General features: G+C 39.5%; 2 protein-coding genes across 2 annotated transcripts; both read left to right on the top strand.

Moving 5' to 3' along the window:
- Positions 1–1,035: 1,035 nt before the first annotated feature.
- slc5a7a (solute carrier family 5 member 7a) lies at positions 1,036–8,869 on the top strand. Its single transcript, XM_067496222.1, has 9 exons — positions 1,036–1,184; positions 1,751–1,976; positions 2,365–2,478; positions 2,819–2,974; positions 3,098–3,246; positions 3,654–3,797; positions 4,167–4,320; positions 4,923–5,140; positions 5,265–8,869. The coding sequence occupies exons 2-9, from the start codon at positions 1,793–1,795 to the stop codon at positions 5,940–5,942; spliced, it is 1,797 nt and encodes a 598-aa protein (XP_067352323.1). The 5' UTR covers positions 1,036–1,184; positions 1,751–1,792; the 3' UTR covers positions 5,943–8,869.
- An 8,718-nt stretch (positions 8,870–17,587) lies between these two features.
- On the top strand, positions 17,588–19,181 carry LOC137122949 (BTB/POZ domain-containing protein KCTD12-like). The gene has a single exon (XM_067496221.1). It carries the CDS (start codon positions 17,692–17,694, stop codon positions 18,484–18,486), a length of 795 nt encoding a protein of 264 aa, XP_067352322.1. The 5' UTR covers positions 17,588–17,691; the 3' UTR covers positions 18,487–19,181.
- Positions 19,182–22,375: the final 3,194 nt, after the last annotated feature.

The raw sequence follows: 22,375 nt of genomic DNA, 5'->3' as shown, positions 1-22,375 counted from the left end.
AGCTGTTCAGTAGCCGCTGTAGTGGTTTTCTTTCTTTATTTGTAATTGAATTTAATTTGCTACAATCAAATATATATATAGAAATTATGGAAATCAAAGCGTCCTACATAGAAATGTACAGCTCAGCCTTTCAGGCACAATTAAATCATGTTTTCATCATTATTCCTATTTGAACAAGACACATTGTAGCAACAAAAACCTCACACAAGGGTAAATTAGCACTGAAATGCTAAAAACACGGTAATTGTACGTCATAGTCTTCATGCATGAGACATAAAGCTGATTGCATCACACAATGGAATGACCAATATACAAAGAAAACAATTAACTATTGAACTTGGCAAATACTTCAGCCCCAGTGCAGGAAACGCTTCTGTAGCTTTACGCGAATAAGTTCTTCACATTGAAGTTTGTGCGTGTCTGTCCGTATGACTGCACTCAGGTTTTCGAAATCTCTTCCGCTTTTTTAGTAAGACTGTATCATTAAATGTCCCTGCTCATCCTCTAGATAGATCCTAATTGGATGCTTGTCAGCGGACAGAAGAGACCATTAAGCACCAACAGTTCACTGATATAAAGAAACTAGCTGATTTAAATTGTTTCTAATTCTAAGGGGTATTTTAATAAACAAATTCTTATGTTGAATGGTAAAATATGCTTAAGGAAAATTATGTGTATTAGAGTTTTCGAAATTGCTGTCTTCTGCACAGTGTTAAGGGAGCAGTAAGGCAGTTTCTCATCCTCCTTGTTATAAAGGTGCAGGAAAGAGTGACAGTAAGAAAAGGCCACACGCTGTATGGCTGCATAATTGGACGGCTGTTTAGCTTGAATGAGACATGAAGAAAAACTCACACTATTGATCATTCAATAATTTAAAAATGCAACGTTTATATTAAAATTCAGGTGATTGCGTTGAGCGGATTAGTTTTTTAAATGTATTCCCCTTCATCAGCCCGCGCACTCTGACGTGTTTCCATGCGAGGTGCTCATTAAGAGAGACATTTGGTTCCTCTGACGTGTATCTCAGTCCTCTGACGGCACCTGCCCCCTTATAAGCCTCGGTAAGTCACCCGTGGGACCTCCACCAACGCTTCATCTGACCGTTTCTCTAAAGAGGCGCGACGCTCATCATAACCCATCCACAACCGCTCTGCTCTCCGCACAGGATTCTAGAAATACTCGAGGTATGTTTTGTGTGTGTGTTTTCAAGTTTTTGTAAATTATTTAGTTTCCCATAATGGAATTTGAATAGGGTTGTCTCGAAGTGGCTGTGGTTCTGTTTTTTTTTTCTATCGTGAATGTTGTGCGTAATTAGATTTTTACGCACAAGTGTCTGGATGGAAGGACAAGAGGGGACATATAAGTGCGAAAGTGATTGGCTAAAAACACGGACTGATTATGTTTTAAACAGTTGTCATAGATTTGTTCGATTTTTATTTACATCTCTGTAAGTTTGGTGCCTTAAAGTCATCTATAAAAAGACTTTTAGCATCACGGGGACACATGAACTACATTAAATAAGCAGAGAAAAACATTTCTTTTAGATTCATACGTTTTCTGCTTTCACAAATCAACCAGTGTGTAATCGGTTGAACCTCTAATTTAATAAAAACCCATCAAATATCATTTAGAAAATCTTTTGGATGTCACATGAACCAGGATGATGTCGTGAATCATGTAACAACTAACTCATATTGTTTTTATACTAGGTTATAAATGTTTTCTCTACATCTTTATCGTGCGCCATCAGGTCTCCATGCATGCCCGTCCCTAGCTGAAGACCGGTGCGACCATGACCATCCATGTTGAGGGGCTTGTGGCTATCGCGGTCTTCTATGCGCTGATCCTGTTCGTGGGCATCTGGGCGGCATGGAAGAACAAGCACTCTGGGGAAGCGGAGGGCACCGACCGCAGCGAGACCATCATGGTCGGGGGCAGGGATATCGGATTATTTGTCGGTGGATTCACCATGACAGGTGAAGTTTGTATTTATTAACTAACAGTTCTGGGATTTTAGATCAAATAGACTACATGCTTTAAAATACCCAGGTTACCTCTTTTTCCAAGACAGTTTGACCTCTTCTGTTTTTAATATGTGAACAACTCAGTTCCTCTTTGTTCTCATTTAAAATGACTTGTTTTTCTTTTCTTTTTACGAATATGTGCCTCTCATTTAAAATTGGTTTGTTAGATACTTGATTCATCTTCAACGTGAGTGATAGAATAAATACTTCCCATTTGCAGCACATTAATTCTGGCATTAACCGATTCTTTATCGTTTTAGTTAGACAGTAGAGAATGAGTTTGGATCAAATAGTTTTTAGCTGTGGATTTTTACTTTTCTTTTCTTTTCTTGTGATCCAGCAACCTGGGTTGGAGGAGGATACATCAATGGCACAGCGGAGAATGTGTATAAGCCAGGTTTTGGACTAGCTTGGGCCCAGGCTCCCTTTGGATACGCACTCAGTCTGGTTGTGGGTGAGTGTTTCTTGGTTTGTAATTAATCCAAATCCAGTTTTTACTTTGCTTTAGACATTAGACACATTCATCTGATTGAAATGAGATGGGACTAATAATATCTGTCATGTAAAATACTGTTGTTTCTTTGTCCTTCCTTCTGAGGGGTGCAGCTTTAACCCTACAGCAAATACCTTTTAAATGTCCTCTTTTTTATGACATGTTTTTAAGGATTCCTATGGAATAGTAAATAAAAGAAAAATAAAATCATAGGCATAGATTTAGATGCCCCAATCTGACAACTGAGGCTCTGCATGTTGCCTAGGTTTTCAGATTGTAACGTGTCCACTCTTGGTCCCAGGTGGTCTTTTTTTTGCTAAGCCCATGCGTTCACGGGGTTACGTCACAATGTTGGACCCGTTCCAGCAGCTGTATGGGAAACGGATGGGTGGCCTCCTCTTCATACCTGCACTCATGGGTGAGATCTTCTGGTCAGCTGCAATTTTATCTGCCCTTGGTAAGTTGATGTTTCCATCTATAAAAAATCAAATATTCTTGAGGGCAATACGTGTATTTGGTTTTGTCCTAATGTCTTTGAAGAGACCATAATGTCTATTCTTCTGCTTGCTCACAACCTTAGGTGCTACTCTGAGTGTCATCTTGGACATGGACATTAAGATGTCAGTAGTTATCTCAGCACTCATTGCTATCTTTTACACCCTGGTTGGAGGACTGTACTCTGTGGCTTACACTGATGTTGTGCAGCTCTTCTGTATCTTTATTGGCCTGGTAGGTCTATGTTAAGCTGGGGTAAAAATAAAAACAGTAATTACTTCTTGATTTTGAGTAGACTATTTGTATTTTAATTTGAACATTTCAAACGCCTTTCAGCAGGGATAAAAGTTCACTTTTCAGCCCATTTCAAAAATATCCATTTCAAACATCTGCTGTGCCACTTGGATTTGAATTTTAAGACTATTGCACCATGGCAGATTTTTAACACTATAACATTCCTGTACTTATTTTGACATCTAAATAACTTTATGTAGTTTCTACTACTCTGTATCGTGTGCATTACTACCTATCTGGAGTACTTTGATCATATTGTTTTGTAGTAGCAGTGTGCTAGAGGCTACAGTTACCCTTAAGCCTGCAAGCTCGTGTTTGTAACTCTATTTGTTTCTCTTTGTCTCCAGTGGATCAGTGTCCCCTTCGCTTTGACCAACCCTGCAGTTTCAGACATCACCGTTACAGCAGTGAAGGAGGTGTACCAGTCACCCTGGAGAGGCAGCATCAGCAGGAAAGATACCTGGGTCTGGATCGACAACTTCTGCCTCCTGGTACAGTAACTATGACTTCATCTGTCACATCGTGAGAATATAGTCCACTAGGACCAATACTTTCTCAAAATGGTAAAAGGTCTTTAGTGATGAACTCACTACTGTTAAGTGGTAGAACTGACTGCAAAGTGGACATCTCTTTTTAAATCGTGTAGTTAAAAATTGTAACAGGGCGTTTCGTGTTTTTCTGTGTTTATATAAAACTAAAGGAAGAAAAGGTTGTTGTTTTTTTCTTTATCAGAATTGATAGAGGGTTCCATGTGTAGTTTAGATGAAAGGCATTTGATGAAAAGTATTTGGACTATATAGTAAAATTGGTTTGATGTAACGTTGTAGAGCATTAGTTCTGTGAATGTTACTGTGCTACAGATGCTTGGAGGAATCCCCTGGCAGGTTTATTTCCAGAGAGTCTTGTCTGCCTCCTCGGCTACCTACGCCCAGGTCCTCTCCTTTCTAGCTGCATTTGGATGCATCGTCATGGCTGTGCCTTCTGTTCTCATCGGAGCCATCGGGGCCTCCACAGGTTAGAGAGCTTACACAAGCTTGTATATGCAGCAGTCTGTGTGTATGTTTGTTTGTGAGGGCAGGCTCTGGAGGGGTCCGTGTTGCCCTTAGATCTGAGAAAACCTGGTAAATAGCAGCTGTCTTTCAGCTTCATAATGAAGCAGCAAGGCAGCTATTAAACGACTTGCTGCTGTTTGTGTAAATATTACATAAGAGGATAGGCAAGGGACCAAATTTAGAGGTTTGATCTCCAGACTTCCTCTGTGAAAAAGTGAATGCAAAACTATATTTGGCCTGTACAAAAATCTGGGTTAATTTAAGAAAATTTAAATAACTACAGTCAGTTTTACACAACTTCCTGCATCTTTGCAAAAAAGTCATTATATTAGTTTGGCTAAAGGTTCGATTTCTTCATTTCCATTATTAGTAACGTTTCCTTTATTTAAGACTCAGACATTTGGTGCAGTTTTTAAAATGAATTTAATGTGTAAATTGAGTTTCACAGTGTGGATTGCATAAGCATTTTAGAAATTACAATCATTCACAATGAAGTCATTTGTTTACGGTACAGTACATGCACACTATGTGTACGTGTAAATGTTTAATCTTTTCTTTGCTCAGACTGGAACCAGACGTCTTACGGTCCCATTCCTCCTAGACAGAACGACAAAGCAGACATGATTCTACCCATTGTGCTCCAACACCTTTGCCCACCATTTGTCTCTTTCTTCGGCCTGGGTGCAGTGTCTGCAGCTGTCATGTCATCTGCGGACTCTTCCATCCTTTCAGCAAGTTCAATGTTTGCGAGGAATATCTACCAGCTTGTCTTTCGACAGTCGGTAAGTACATGTATGTGTTTCTATTCAGGGACCAAAGTCATCTAGGTGTTGTCACTGTTTGTGCTTGTTTTTGACTGTACTTCATAAGTCATAATGCCTTTTCCACTCCTCCCTACCTCATCAGGCTTCTGACCGTGAGATTGTGTGGGTGATGCGTATTACTATATTTATATTCGGCGGCCTAGCAATGTTGATGGCGCTGGTAACCGGGACAGTTTACGGCCTCTGGTACCTGAGCTCAGACCTGGTTTACGTCATCATCTTCCCTCAGCTGCTCAGTGTTCTCTTCATCAAAGGTACCAACACATATGGCTCGGTGGCTGCCTACGTCTTTGGCATGATATTGCGCATAGGCGGAGGTGAACCCTACCTGCAGCTGCCTCCTTTCATTTATTACCCAGGCTGGACCACTGAGAAGCGAATGCACCACAATACTAAAGAAATGGTGGAAGTTGTCATTCAGAAGTTCCCCTTTAAGACTGTCTCTATGCTCGCCTCCTTTCTGGGTAATGTCGTTTTCTCCCACCTGGCCAAGTACCTGTTTGAGAGCGGCAAGATTTCACACAAATACGATTTTCTTGAAGCAGTTGTGTCCAAGCACAGTGGAGAGATTATGGATAGGACGACACTTGTAACTCGTGGCAACAACATTGGGTTATCGGAGATGGTGTCCGTCAAACCGCGGCTGAGCGTAACCTTGGCTGCTGCGTTCACACGCCGTGACACACTGCCAAAAGAAACAGTGGAGGAGGAGGAGGAGGAGGACTCCAGCCCTGACTCCTTCCACCATGATAAAGAATGATAAACTCTGGATGTGATTTTAAAAAACTGAGCATGTAAACTAGTTACTGTGGCAGACTCTCCAAAAAGAGACATCAAGCAAACGTCCCTCTCTGTGACTACAAAATACCACATTGTGCTTGTGGTGACTGGATAACAGCCACATATTGTAGCAGCATATTGACGCTGTCTTCCTGCAAAGCATCGATACATACACTCACATGGTACTCCTAGTTAACTGGGATATCTGTAAATTCATCATTCATTGAACAGGGTTTAAGGTATATGTTTAGAGACTCTTGATTTGGTGAATTTTATTTAATTTTATTTTATTTTATTATAGACCATTTTAAAAGTGCAGACTAGTGGAGGTACATCTTTTACCTGCATCCAGTTTCTTCATAGGTGAAGCTTTGAAGTATTAGATTTATATTAAGTGACTGACAGCACAGCCATAGTAGGCAATGGGTACACTATATGTACCAAATAAAAAGCAATAACATACTTACATATTTTATCAACAACAAAATCTGAGTGGATAGTGAAAGTAGTGAAAATTATGGAACTCCATCAACTACTGATGTTATGTTTAGTCAAAATCACGTTTCTAGCACTGAGAAATATTTTTGATGTATGAATAATTTAACACATTTAATAGAATTTAATGTCATAAAATGACTAACATTACCAACACCCAAAGTGAGAGGCAATCATATCTCTCATTTATATTATTAGTGGTAGACACATTATGACTGTGAATCAAAAAAGCAAAAGGTCATCTACCATGGTGAGTAGAATATATACAAGCAGTAGTGATGGTAGTTAAAGCATTAGCTAATATTCTCTTTAATGTCAAAGCAGTTTAATCAAAAGATTTAATGTGAGCTAGTGTTAAAGAATTACCTTGTATTCAACTGCCTTAATAAAGTTGGCAAAAAGAGATTTCCACCGGTCGGACTAGACGCGTGTCAGACTGTAGTGGACACAGACTTGAATATGAATGTAACCTCTACAAAGCATCTAGTTATGTCAAGTAGTGTATCTTTACCGCTGTTTGTGTATGTTTGTTCATGGTTTGCAAAGTCAAACAGTAACTGTTTCAGAACAATGTAGCAGGAGGTTCATATTATTTTCTGTGATGTCTATGTTTGTAAGGAAAATAATTTAAATATATAGATAACGAAATCCTGGTTAAAATTATTCATATAAGATGGATGGGATGCTTTTTAAGTGTTTATTTATTTTTGTTGTCAAATAATTAAACAATAAAGTGGAAAATTATTTCAGGCATATTTATAAATCCTACTTTTGTAAGAAGATAAAATTGTCATGTCACTTTTTTCTTTGCTGACTCTTAAAAAATAATTCACTTTCACAATATCGAAAATGTAGTGAATCTTTTGGACAATGTGTTTTATTACAATATTAATGCTCATTTTGTTTGTTTGTAATTTTGAGCCTAAAGAAAGTGTTCAGGCTCAGGTTTTAGGACGAACATTGAATGTGTAGTAGCGAGTCCAAGGTCTTTCTTGTCTGTCAGGCCCTTCAGCTAGCGGGATGAAAGACGGAGAAAGAAAATGGTCTGAAAACGTGACTGAAATTATAATCGCTTGGCTTGCATCTTTGTCCCCCTCAATGGCCACAGTGAAAGACAGCATCTTAAAATAGCTCTCCCTCTCTCTTTATTTGCATTACCTTAAGTGCTGTACTCTCTCCCCTCTGGGATTCAAGGAGGAGCCACCTGGGAGTGGGTGGGGTACATGGCTGCGGTCAGGCAGGGCAGATAAACTTGGGTGGGGTTTAGAAGGAGGGTAACTTACTGGTGCCTGTTGGCATAAAATCCGCCAACCACGATGCACAGCAATGACGCAGGTGCCCCACCCATCCACTGCACCTCCTCCCACCATAGCCAGCATCCTTTCAGATGTCCTTGAAAAATAAGACCAATCCCATAAAAAGAACAGAGAGCGGCGAAAAAGAGAGAGTGTCCCATCCCCATTCACAGAAAGTACCTCAGAGAGCACTCATGATAATTAACAATTATAAAGGAAAACTATTGCTTGTCCTAAAGTCAATCCATTTATTTCAGGCTTTGCGGATGAGGCAGAGATTGTTGGGGGGATGGTTTTTGCGTAGGACACTTCTATAGAGAGCATTTGGATCCAGACCAAAAGAGGTCCATTCATAACCAAGATACATTTAGAACATCTGTAATGTCTTTCCAGGAATCATTGACAAATTGGACAGACTCCTTTGTACTGAATTTGTTGTCATCTGCAAGTAGTAAAATGTTTCCTTCTAAAAAGTTCATATTCACTCTGGTGATATCTCTGCATTAATTTAGAAACCCATAGAAGTTGATGGTCTGGTCAAACAGACTGAGAATTCTTACATTTTTATTTCATCTGGAGGAAAATTCTTTAAGTGTCTAATTAGATCCCAAAAGGGAACCAGTAGATGTAAGCTCTGGCCCGTGGACAGACAGGCAGTTTGGAAAAAGTGAGTTGAACCATTTATCTGTCTTTTCATTTTATCTGCTTTTTTGTCTGCTCTAGTTATTCCTGGCGTTGTTTTCCCAGATCACAATTACTCATTTAGCAGATCAATCTTAACAGAAAAGAGGAAATTCTGGGAATTAAAGTCCCGCTACAGCACTTTACCTGAATGTGAACGTGAGGAGATGAGATTACAGAGGAAGCATTCAGATAGACATCTAATGAGCTGGAGTCAGATATGACTGAGAGAAGGCTCAAGGTTGGTGCCTGTCCAGGAATCAAACAGTGGATGTTAATATTATTATTTTATTTTTGAAAGATATGCTATTTTACTATTTTTAATGCTTGATATCAAGTGCAAATTTGTCAACAAATTTCAGTCTTAAGATCAACATTTACTTTAAGTATATGGGATTTAAGCACATTTTCAACAATATATAATCATCTAGTAATTCGCCTTGAACCATCACATGTGTAAAACATCTCTGATACAAACTAATGAAAGAAAATGATTGAATTACTTTAAGGAAATGTTAGGTTAATGTCTGAATTGGATTCATATTCATAAAAATAACAACATTTTCAGTGTAAGTATGTTGCTTCATAACTAGTTGTGAAGGCATAAAACCATGGTTTGGACCATGTCTTAGATTTGTATTGAAGGAGAAATCAGAAAAAAAGCTTTTATCTTTCTGGACAGTGAAGGTCACGCACATGAAAATATGAAGAGAGGCTTTAATATAGAAAGAAATGTGGGATTTGGACAGTGTCAGACATGGCGTCAGACAAGAGATAGTGTTTCATAAGGCAGCTCATATCTCATCTGAAGTTGAGGCACCACTATCATGTCAGTGGACCATAATTTATGTCCTTAAGTAATGTCCCCCATAATTTAATTGCAAGGCAGTTAATTGAAACGGGAAGAGGGCGAGGGATGGAGAAAGGGAGAAAGAAAAAACAAAAGCAATGCAAGAGTGAGAAGAAAAATATCTGGTTTGTGTGTGGAATAAAATATTTTTTCTCCTTTTGACACGAATATAGAGCTTTTTTATTCAGAGGGACAGATACAGGCACAAATACACATACCAAGATAATGTCAGGTCAAATAGTTTCCCATTTATCTCTCCATCTCCTCCATTAGTCCATCCAAGCAGCTGAGGAACATCTTTAGCAAAATGAATGTAGCAGCTGCTCTAATCGAATCTGCCATGAGAACCTAATTATAGATCCAGCTTTGTTCCACTCGAGCCGGCTGCAGGTAGACAGTCTGGGGCTCACCGCAGGAATGAGATGATCAGCAAACCCACTGATTCTTAATGGGTTGGAGTCATGAATCAGCTGTGGGACAAATACTGAGACCCTCTGAAACTAGATTTTATAGGTGGTGAAGAGATGTCAGCTCAAATGGATCAGTGAAAACTAAATAGCTCCACTGGACCTCTTTGTACTGTATATGAAGACTCAGTGGTGCAGAGATTGTTGTTATAGTTGTTGGTTTTGGTTAAAATACATTCATTTATTTGATGACATTTCTCCAAATATGCACAATAGATTTTTGTTACAGAATTCACAGTTGATTTGGCTCAAGTGTTTTATTAAATGTTCAAAACCTTTAATGCAAAAGCTGTTTTTACATTTACACGCAATTCAGTTTCACCATATACACCCAATAAACTTCGTAGCATTGCTGCATATTTGCTAATAACTGTATCACATTTAGATTTACTCTAGAACTGTACTGAAAAACAACAGCAGTATATTTGAATATATTATAATCTTTATTCATATGAGTGATGCTCTGCTCTTGGATTATGCTCACCTCAGCCTCAACTCTATTCTAAAGATAAGAAGGAAGGATGGATGAAGAGCTTTTTTATCCAATACAAAGTAAGTGGAGAGAAAAATGACACACAGAGAGAAAAAAACACACACACACACACAAATACAAAAGCACACATTAGCCACAAGGGACCTGTTCACTGAATGGAGACAAAGTAGGAGTGAGGCCAGGACCCATGTGAACTATTTACAAGAGACTGGTGAAGATGGTGTGTGTGGGGGGGGAAAATACTTTTAAAATGTCAGATCATTAAATTTTATGGTCATTTAACATAAGAAGGGTTTAGTTTCATTTTACAAAAAGTGATTCTAGATATAATTATTGTTTTCTACAGAGTTACTGATAATTAAATAGGAACCACAGCACTGATGGATAACAATAGTGACGCACAAGAGAAAAAACAAAGGACAAAGACAGGAAGAAAATGTTGGGAGGGTCATCATACCTCTTAGCTCATCATGACACACATCTGCCTCTCGCCCCACCCTGTCTTCTGTGTGTGTGTGTGTGTGTGAGCGCGCGTGTATGTGTGTGTGAGCGCACGTGTATGTGTGTGAGCGTCTTTAGTGTCACAATCAGTGCCCTGGCTGAGTCTAAGCCAAAGAATCCATTAGAGCTAATTGAGGAGCACAAGGGTGCAGACGTAACCCTGAGAGAACGTGATGAGAACACACACACACACATATTCCATCCTACAACATGAGGCCACCTAGAGCTACAAACACAATATGATGTTGCACAAATGTAGAGACACAACAGGAACAGAGAGGCCCACAACTAGCTATAAAATAATGCACATGTAAACATCCAGAAGGAGACACACTCATCTAAAACATGTGCCTCCAAATAATTGTTTTTCACAGCTGAGTAAGAAGAGCATGCACCTTACCAACAACACAACTGATTTTACTCTAAGCAAATACTTAATGTTACTCGTGTCTGGAAACAGCTGTTTGCTTACATGTATTTACAGGTTGTTTCCGCAAAGTCCCCAAGTGAGCAAAAAATCATTTATAGCAGATTATAAGAGTATAAAAATAACCTTCTCGACTTTTAAAAGTGATGTAAGTATTCCCAGGTGTGGTTAACTTCTATGTGGTTAACTGTATCATAATTGAGTGTAGGGTTACTGCAATAATGCAAATACAAGTATGGAGCCAAGCTGTAACTCAGGCAGTCAATTGTAGTCCCGTGTCCTCCAATCTCAAACTGTCATCTCTCACATTATACTCCTCCTCCTGTATTAGCATTTACTGAGCACAGTGGTTGATTGATTAGCACTGCTGCCTAGCAGCTTCAAGATTTCTGGTTCAAAACCCAAACGTGCTGGGGCCTTTCTGTGTGGAATTTGTATGTTCTCCTCGTGATTGTGTGAGTTTCCTCCCACAGTCCGAAGACATGCATTTTAGGTTAACTGGTGACCAAATTGCCCATGAGTATGAATAGTGGTCTGTCTGTGTTGGCCCTGAATTAGACTGGAGACTTGTCCAGGTTGTACCCTGCCTCTTGCCCAGTGACAGCTGTGATAGGCTCCAGCCCCTCACAACCCTAAACAGGATAAAAGGTTAAGATTATGGATGGATGGATGAGTGGGAATGTTTCTTTTAATGTGCGTTCATTAAATGTGGCACACTCTGCATCAAGCTTCCACTGATTTGTTCCAGGGCAGCACAAGAGCAGAGGCAAACTGCCAAACTCAAATGCAAACACTGTAGTTGTCATGAATGGGTGAAATATTTTCACTCTCCTGGCTGAAATTAGAAACATTCACACAGCGTTTAGACTCTGTAGAGCACTCAGCCATGTTCAGCATAAGGGAAGCAAGTAAAGTAGAGAAAGAAGAAACTAAAAGTGTATAACGTAAATTGTTAGGTAACACTTTACAATAGTGTACACAAAACTATGGTACAGCAAATACTGACGATCAAATAAGAAGCTACCTGATAGTTCATGAGTATTTCACAAATAGTTATTGAATAACTTCCATAATTTGAGTTAATATAAACAGACTGGGCAATAAAATGTTCATTAATGATCTGAAAATATTTGTCATCTAGGTGAGGTTATCAGGAAGCTGAGTTATGACAATGAGTCTAATCCAACTCATCACTATCTACTGTATCTAAATTCAGAATCAATTCATGAGCGATCAGGTCCCTCCTCAGTAACTAGTAGTGTTTCTGAGTGGAGTGTTTTAAAGTGTTAACCGTTATATATGTATATGTGCAAGTGTGTTTTGCAGCAAAAGGAAAGCTTTCTTGTTGACAGCAAAGAGAGGGTTTATGCCTCTCTCCTCTGTGTCTGTGTGTCAGAGGAGCTGAGTGGGAGCAAGAGAGAAGGGAGACAACACACGGATGATGAGCCAGGCGGCTCAAAGCGTGCAGACATAGTGCTGAAGAGGTCACACTCCAGTACGCTACAGAGTGACAGTGTTTGGCTGGGTGTCACATCAGAAGGCTGCTTTATGTCACAACCAGGAGGTCACATGATCACTCAGCAAGCACACACAAACACACAGAAAAATAATTGTACAAATCTGAAAGAAATAACAAGATCCAACAATGCAAAAGCCCTTCTACATAAATAAACCAGAGGTAACATGTCCCTTGTTTTTCCCTGGATGTCTGAAGGTGCATGAAAATAAGTCTTTTAATCATTCTATTTCTTAACACTAGGTGGGGCCATGTGGACTGGAAAAAATGTTTGCACCTTTGAATTTGAGTTATGCAAGAAAAGTTACTTCTACATAGACATGTAACCAGAATTTTCTGTTGCTTCTGTAACTAAACTTACCTCCAGTGAACCTGTGAACCTTCATCTTTTGGTCAGTCTCAGTCAGTGAGTTGTGGGTGCTATGAGATAAAGAGGAAATATTTAAATATCCTGCTGGGGATATGAATACAAATCATGTTTTATGTAAAATAAATGATATTACTGCTGTGAAATTATTCTTTAAATGTTAAAAACATACACGTCATAAGGGGACTGTTAGAAATAATGACAGGTGGAACTTTCTATGTTGGTAAGCAAGCAGACATATTTCTTTTTTACAGTAACCTCCAAATTGTTCAGGAAATGGCTGAAAGAACTTTACATCTTCTTTATCCAATTATCTCCTGCCAGACTGCGACAAAAATTTTAACCTTTAAAGGTGAAGACACAGACATGAGGTTGAGACTTAACAGGTGATGAAAATTGAGGTTGCATGTGCAGAGAGAAACAGAGAAAATCTACCATTTTTTTAATTTTAACAAAACTACTGAACAGTGTTTGTGACACATCTGTTAATTGGTGTGTATCATACTCAATAAACAAACATACTCGTAAAGCAGAGGAACTGAGCCAAAGCACAAAGGCGCATAAAGCATTTTGTTTGTGTTCTGCAGAAATTTCTGAATTACTTATTTGCACAGTTTGTTTTTCTAACTCGGAAATGACAAAGTTTTATTGAAGGTGGCTCATGAAAGCATGTGGATTAGTACTACAGTAAATATCTCCATGTAAGTAACATAAGAGAAACACCCTTTATTTACAGACACTAGATGTCAGTCTAATGCAACATTTGAATGTCACAGAGAAGGCTGGGTGATATATTTGAGGTCTAAAGCAACAAGCTCAAATGTCAGGAAAGCAACTCATGAAAGTATCATGTTTACAAAGAGTGAGCTGGTGATGTGCTGTACAAACGACTGAATGACAGACAAAAACAATCCCACAAGCAGCAGTGAATTGAATTTTCTTTTCATTATGGTTAGGAATATTTTATACAGCCTGGTGGATCAGTGGTAGAGCATTGGGATTGGGATGCAGAAGGCCATGGGTTCGAAACCTACCCTACCAGGTGTGGCCCCACCCACGCACCAATGGCCACCTTAGTGCCGGTCCTGGACCAGATAAAATGGGAGGGTTGCAGCATATATATATATATATATATATATATATATATATATATATATATATATATATATATATATATATATATATATATATATATATATATATATATATATATATATATATATATATATATATATATATATATATATATATATATATATATATATATATATATATATATATATATATATATATATTCTTATATATTATTATTATATATATATATATATACTCTTATATATATATATTTAATAACATAGGTTATTAACTTATTTAATTCAAGTCTGTTTTCTGCTTGGTTTCAGTTCATTTGTATTGAAACGTATTTATATTTTGTGGCTTCGGACTAAATGTTGTGATGGTTTAAAAGCCTTTTGCTTCTCCAAAATCTTTATTTGTGTATGCATAATCATATTTATCATACAAGTGTATCAACATCATTTCTCCCACAGCACTATTCTGATTGGCCTTGATTACTTACTGTGTCATTACGATCCATTTGTGCAGGCTGCAGCTGTCTCTCTAACTGTTTCTGGCCTTTCAAACCTTGTTTGTTTCTGAGTGATATTATGACAAGAGTTGTTTTCCACGATACAGATAGATCCTAATCAGCGGTCTCTCCTATGGCGCTCTGGCTAAATTCACCATCAGAGATAACAGACTAGTTACATCATCTGCTGGGACCATGAGCGATGATATCAATGGTCATCCACGGCAGAAATGGTGGAGCATGGACTGAAATATGAATACAGCTGACACTGCACTTGGAGACTAGATCAGAGAGCTCTTTGGTGTTGTGCTGAAATCGATCCTGAGTGAAGACGTACAGCATGTGGGTTTGAGGAATACTGTGTCCCTCTCAAGGCATTTTGGAGACACCGCAAATCAATCAAACCAACTTTATCTTACCTTTAAAGTAGACATTTTTGGCACAGTGTGTGATGAACTTTGCCTGTTATTCTATTTTCAGATTAGGACACTCTCAACCTCTCAAGTGTGCGGGAAAATGGGTTTAACAGTGGACTTACAGTTCTTGCATTTCATCTTTGAAACAAGGTAATTGACTTCTGCAGCCAATGTGATGTTTTTGAACAGCTATTATTATATAAAAACATAGCTACACACAGCGAAGCTTTGTCTCACAAGCAGTACTAAGATTCTCAACTAAAACTTGGGAAGATGGGTTTTATTCCTGTGGGGGCCAGAAGAAAACATTTTCCAGGGCAAAGTCCTTGCCCCCGTGAACTTGGTCAATCCTAAAATAAGCAAGACTAATTTTGGCCAATTTATTATGCTCATAATACATAACATAAAAAATGTCCTATAATAACAACAAAAATATGTATTGTCCAAAGTTGGCATTGCTACAACAAAGTAATGGAGTAAAAATTGTAAAAATATATTTGAGGTGCTTGTGCTTGACTTGAGTATTTTACATCTACAAATGAAGTATTGTGTATAGAGGCAAATGTTTTATTAAACTACAACTGTTTGATAACTGCTACTTTAGAGTATGTATTTGTATGAATAATACAATATAACATTAAGATAAGTCTTTATTGATTCTTAGAATGGAGCAGAAGTTTTAAAGTGAAACAATTGTATTTAATTAATCATTCTATTTTGACATAAATAAAACGTAGAGGGGTTAGCGCTGATGCCTCACAGCTAGAAGGGCACAGAATCTAAGGCCTCTCTGTCATGTTCAGGGTTTAAATATGCATGTTTGTCCCAGGTGTTCTCTGCTTACATTGGTTTCCTCCAGATACTCTGATTTCCTCCCACGGTCCATAAACATGCATGTTAGGTTAATTTGTGACTCCAAAGTGCCTGTAGGTGTGAATGTGAGTGTGAATGGCTGTCTGTCAATGTGTGCTGGGCCTGAGACAGACTGACGACCTGTCCAGGTTGTACCCTGCGTCTGAGCTCCAGCCCCAACCGTGGTCATCCAACAGGATAAGTGGTTACAGATAATGGATGGACGGATATTTCTTCCACTACTGTTGAAATGTGATGAGGAAATATATAAAGTACCATATAATAGAAGTGGTGTGGTGGTGTAGCTCAATAATCTGGACCCTATGTGTAGCCTCTTTGCCCTTAAGGACACACCATGTCTCTTGTACAAGTAACTTAATCAAAACATAAACACTTTTCTGTATTGTAGTAGTTATAACATTGCTAAGTCTGAACTGTCTGAAATCCTGGCATATTTTAGCCCTGTGTTCTCAACACACTGTACATACTGTGTAAAGCTGCACTTTAAGGTTATTAAATATTAAATAGTAGACTAAAGTATAATAAATAGCAGCAGCACTAGTCTCTTCCTTCATCAACACTGCTGTGGTGCCTTACACAGCAGACCTTTGACCCTTGCAGATCCAGTGGAGATTTTCAGCATCTGTGTGAGATGCTGGGCGGCTTAGTGGTTCTGCTAGTTTGCATCATTTTGACTGCTTTTCCATGCATCCCTGCATTATCCTATCCTGTTAAGGGTCACAGGGATACCATGTTGTCATGAAAACACCAGTAGCTTCATTCTACTTAACAATGCTTGAGGTGAGATTGTTTGTTAAGTGCTGTCCCCAGTTTGAAATGTCACGTTTAGCATCTAAACATGGATGAGAAGTCATGAAAGTGCTCAGGTTCCTGAACAGTCCTCGTGTTTCCGTGGCAACCGATCAAGCTCTGGCTGTGAAACGTTGAAAAGATCCAGAGGAAGGGAGAAAGTGGACCTTAAGCCGGGATCCTAGGTCCAAGTTCAGAGCTGATACAGTGATAGTTTGCCCTTTGTTTCTCAGCAACAATGTTGAAATGATTAAAAGTTATGGTCATCTCATAAACCCGCTACAGGGTTACGTTATTAGACAGAATCCGGTTTCTCTCTCTCGGGGAAAATTAATGAAAGAAAAACTTTCGGTTATACAGTGGGGGAAATACTTCCGCACTATGGTTCCTCCCAGTGAACATCTTATTTGTGCACAAAATCGACTATAGACAATGAAATTTAAAAATTGGACAATGTCTAAGCTCAAAGCGTCCAACATTGTCGCGGCTGGACACGGAACACTTTCTCTGCTGAGCAGCAGGTTGGCGACTCTGCGCGTCTGAGACGGGCGCACCTTTATCGTCAGGGCGTGACAGAGCCGCAGAAAGTGACGCCACGCGTTAAAAATGACAAAAACAAACATGTTCTCACTACTTAGCTCCCCAATCTCAGCCCAGCTGTTGATTGCAGCTTCGTTTAATAAAATTTAAATATATGCCCCAATGGTTTCACCTGAAAGCTCTAAACATACTTCCAAAGTCTCAAACTTCTCCTTAGGACGGCAGATCGAAGTTTCCAAGTTTTAAAGCACGGACGTTGAGACTTACAAGCAGCCCTTGAAGGCAGCATGGTGCTTTTTTACAGCTTTCCTCTGAACAGTTAACGTCCTTTTCCTCCTCCTCCCACTGAGCCAACACAATATAAACATTTGTGAAGAGTGAAGATACTCTCCAACTCTCCGTCCACCTCAGGCGCCTTCAGGGACACTGAGATGGCACAAACCGAGAGCCAGAGCTCAACTTTCCCAGAGATAGTGGAGCTCAACGTGGGGGGTCAGGTGTATGTGACCCGAGTTGAAACTCTCACCTCGGTCCCCAACTCTCTCCTGTGGGCCAAGTTCACTCAGAGCTCCCCGGGCGAGCTGCCAAAGGACAGCAAAGGCCGCTTCTTCTTCGACAGGGACGGCTTTCTCTTCCGGTACATTTTGGATTACTTACGAGACTCGGAGCTTTTTCTGCCCGAGTTTTTCAAGGAGAGGAGGAGGCTGCAGAAAGAAGCGGACTTCTTCCAGCTCCCGGAGCTGTCGAGGCGGCTGGCGGCGGTCAGCAAAGACAACTCGTACACGGAGGACAGCGGGGACCCAGAGGAGGCTGAGCTCGCCAGCCCTGTCACCTCCTCATCGGACAGAACCCCGCGCTCTCCTGGGGCTGACGCCGGTTTCATCACCATCGGCTACCGAGGCAGCTACACCATCGGGAGAGACATCCAGGCGGACGCCAAGTTCCGCAGGGTGGCCAGAATAACGGTGTGCAGCAAGATCTCCCTGGCTAAGGAGGTTTTTGGGGAAACCCTGAATGAGAGCCGCGACCCGGACCGACCCCCTGACAAATACACGTCCAGATACTACCTCAAGTATAACTTTTTGGAGCAGGCGTTTGACCGGCTGGCAGAGGCCGGTTTCCACATGGTGGCATGCAACTCCACTGGGACCTGCTCATACGGCAGCAGTGACCCGGGGGAGGACAAACTGTGGACCAGCTATACCGAGTACGTGTTCTGCCGATGAACGGGCAGAAACACTCCAGCTCAGTTCCACCAACACTGAGGGAAATCATCAGTGGCACTAATTTTCGCATCCATTAACATATAAGACTTGCAGTTTTAGTCTTATCTAGTTTCAGTGTCTTGTGTTTTTTGTCAGTCTGTGCTACAGGGGGAATCAGGGAGTAGCCAGGGTGAACTTCTCTGCCATTTCCTGCTCTGCTTTGTTGGAGGAGGTTTCTCTAAAGTCAAACATACAGTGGGTCTCAATGGTTAATAAGGAGGAAAAACAAAATGACTTTATTGATATGTCACCAGCTGGGTTATCTATATGACTGTGTTGGAATCTTAACCTGTACGGTTTTTACAAAGGCTGTTTTGTTATTAAAGGGGGTGGCAGAAATGCTGGGAGATGGTGTCTTTTGATCTGTACAGAGCTGCTGTGTGTTGGATTAGCTAGAGAGACAAATGGTTTCTAGCCTCAGGCCCCCGTTTGTAATTCTCTTGTCTTAAGTGTGGGGGCTTGATAGATAAAGACAGTACTCTTGGGTATGATATTTTTTTGTTTTTGATTTCGTTATATCACACACAGTATCACTGCTTTTATCATTACTCTGAATGCTGCATTGTTATTTGCCATCTATGAGCTGTTGTTGTTGTTGTTGTTGTTGTTTTCGCTTTAGATATAAAGCTACCGCAAATAAAGTGTGACATACTCCACTTGATTTCAGTGCAACTGTTTAAGATTAAATGTCTGTTTCAGATGCATCAATGCTTCTTTGCTACCACAAAAGATCTTGTGGACACTTTCATTAAAACATAATTTAGGAAACTCTTTATTTCACTGATTTATTTATCAGCAGGTGATTACTCTGGTGCCATCAGACACAATGACAGTCCTTATGGATACAAAGCATGGAAATATTATACATAAAGTACACGCCACCGTACTGAATGAGCGTTGACCTCAGGAGATTGTAATGCCAGAAACGCAGTTTGATGGGAATTTGACCTGAAGTAAGTCACACCATGTTGGTTTTAACATTTAGCGTGACATTTATTACATCACAAATTCAGAGGCCACTGAATTAAAAGAGAGGAAGAAAGATAATGTTATAAATAGCATACAGTAGAAGTGCAACAGCACAGCAGCTACGTTATATCAGATGCAATCTGTCTCAAAGTCACATGTTTTCTGGTGAAGACTAATACGTGGTGCAAAAGCTATTAAATAATGCTGGCAGCAATGCTCGCTCACTTCAAAACTGCATTATGAATTTGCTCATTTTTGCACATTGAACACTGCAGGAGAAACCTATTGCAATCTTATTTCTCCTCACACACATTTATAATTTTAAGTACAATTTGCACTACCGTTACAACTTCACATTTCTTCTTTTATCTGTGGTGGAGATGCTTAACCAGATCAAGGTAAAGCTAAAAGTGTAACCAAAAACAAAATTTAACTGGTGATGTGAAAGAGGAGAAAAGTTTTGCTGTGTGTGTGTTGGGGGGGCACAGTAATCAAATGTCATTTTCCATGTGGGACTCTGCAGCACAAATCCAAGTTATCGTAGGATCACCTCTAATGTATGAAAAGGTTTTGTGTATACTCCAATGGAGATGTAAAAAATATGCAAAATGTATTAGGTGTCCACGAGCACAATTGATATAGGGGCAGCGCTGGGTTCCGGTTTGTTCTCCATTTCTCTAAATTCAAATCAAGACATATAAACAAACAAAAATGTATACACACCCATGAACACACAGCTTTCTAAGAAGCAAGCCTCCCACACAGTCCCTTCTGACTTCTGCTAACAGGGAGCATCATAAGGGCGTCAAAGATAGACATTTCTACACCAGAGACCTCATATCTCCTGTCAGCTGATGCTGCCATCTGTACAGGAAAAAGGAAGGACTGACCGCAGCTCTTCCTCTCCAGAAACAGGGGAGTATGGTGCACACTGTCCTCACTGTCCAGCAGCCAAAAGGTCAACAAAACCAGACACCTTTGTCCTCATCCTGTGTCTCTACCTGCACAAGCAAAAAAAACTGCTCTGAGACATATGGATGCTCTGAAACACATTACATCGTCTACATTAGAATGATGATATAGGAAAATACAGGACTAATGTTGGATGAAAGGCGCATAAAGGCCTCATTCCCTTTTCTTTTATACTGAAGCAATGACAAGTTTTTCTGCCAAACAGCTATTTCTAATACAGACCTCGTGGTGAGCATCCATGGTGCTAAAACACCTTAAAACACAGTTTTTTTTAATTCTGATGGCCAAACTCTAAAAATATGCCCACACGAACACACATGCACAAACACACACGCACACAGAAACACACAGACACACAGGAACAGAGCGCGCAGGAGGGAGACAGATAAAAAGAGCCAAATTAGCCAATTTGCGACATTGGATATAACACAGACAAGCTGGCTTTTTTCATATCAGCCTCTGTGTGCTAAATATTTCACACATTCTCTCACAGTCTCAGCTTCTAGCTCACTGTGACCTGCATGTGTTTAATACTGTTAAATTTTTTTAATCATCTCCAACACATCTGATATAGACACCCCACATTGTTCACACGGGGAATAACACATGAAAAAATAATTCAGACTGTTTCTTTTTGTTTAGGTCGAGTGGGAGCAGAAAATAAAACCGAATGGCCATTAGCAAAATGTAAAGACATTCTCCCTTCATTTCCTTGTCATCTGAAGTGGCTCCTTCAACATTAGCAATGACTGCAGTGGTTTTTTATTCCATATTCAATATTTTGTACAGCAGGATGTTTCAACAGCTTACAGCCATCTACTTAATTGCGGAGCACAAGCATGAAAAACGAGGAAACCTTTTAGACCGTTGAATTTGTAAACTTTATCCCCCTTTATAAAAAATGTCCTGAAGATTAATTTAATAGCAAAGAAAGATAACGGAGAGAATATGGATATTGTTTTTCCATGTCGTGGTTCCACAACATGGCTACACCACTATTTGTCCAAAGGTAAGAAAATCTGCCTATAGATTTAACACATGAAACTAGTACTCCCACTAATAAATGATTTTGTTCTCTTACTAAAAGTTTTTATATTATATTTATATCATAATATTTACTAATAAATACAATTCTAATGTAATGGTCTTAATCAGAGTTCATTAGCCTGAGCTTGAATCTCTGAATTAGGATCCCATCTTAAGGTCCACTTATATACTTCTTCTGGATCTTTTGATCATCTCACATCCAGAGCTTGCTTGATCACCATGGAAAAATGAAGACTGTTCATGAACTGGAGAACTTTCGGGACTTCTCAGCCATGTTTAAATGCTGAAAGTGACATTTCATTCTGGGAACAGCACTTCACAAACAATCTCACCTCACGGTCTGCTTAAGTGTTCATGAGTTCCTTTTATTTATCTTGGCAAACACTCACAGCCTGAATGAACCTGTGACATTTTTCAGCCAGTTACTACAAATGTAAAGCACACATAATGTAAGAAACTATCCCAGATTCATTGTTAGTGCTTGCTCACGACCTGGAAACAGTAATTAGTCCAGGTAAATGTTTTTGTTAGGGTTAGGGTTAGGAGTAAATCCATTAAGGGTATATGCATTCCTTGAATTATTAACAGTTCTCAGAGTTGTGTTGAAATAAAAAAGAAATATTCTTATGTGTGTTTGTGTATCATATCATGGATATGAGTAATTGGTGACCTTTTCTGTTTCTTCAAGTCCACTAGCAGGTCACAAGAAAAAAACAAATACCCACGTTCATAAATTCTTCCTTCCAGCATTCGTTTGGCTGAGGCACTAAACACAGTTTAAAGCCACAATCCATCATTTGGATGTTATGTTATTCTCTTGAAATGCAACACTCTTAATTCATAGCAATCGGATGCTAGTATC

The sequence above is a fragment of the Channa argus genome, chromosome 2 (assembly GCF_033026475.1).
Source record: "Channa argus isolate prfri chromosome 2, Channa argus male v1.0, whole genome shotgun sequence".
Lineage (NCBI taxonomy): Eukaryota > Metazoa > Chordata > Actinopteri > Anabantiformes > Channidae > Channa > Channa argus.
The sequence above is the reverse complement of the archived record's forward strand: the minus strand, read 5'-3'. Positions and strand labels throughout refer to the sequence as shown.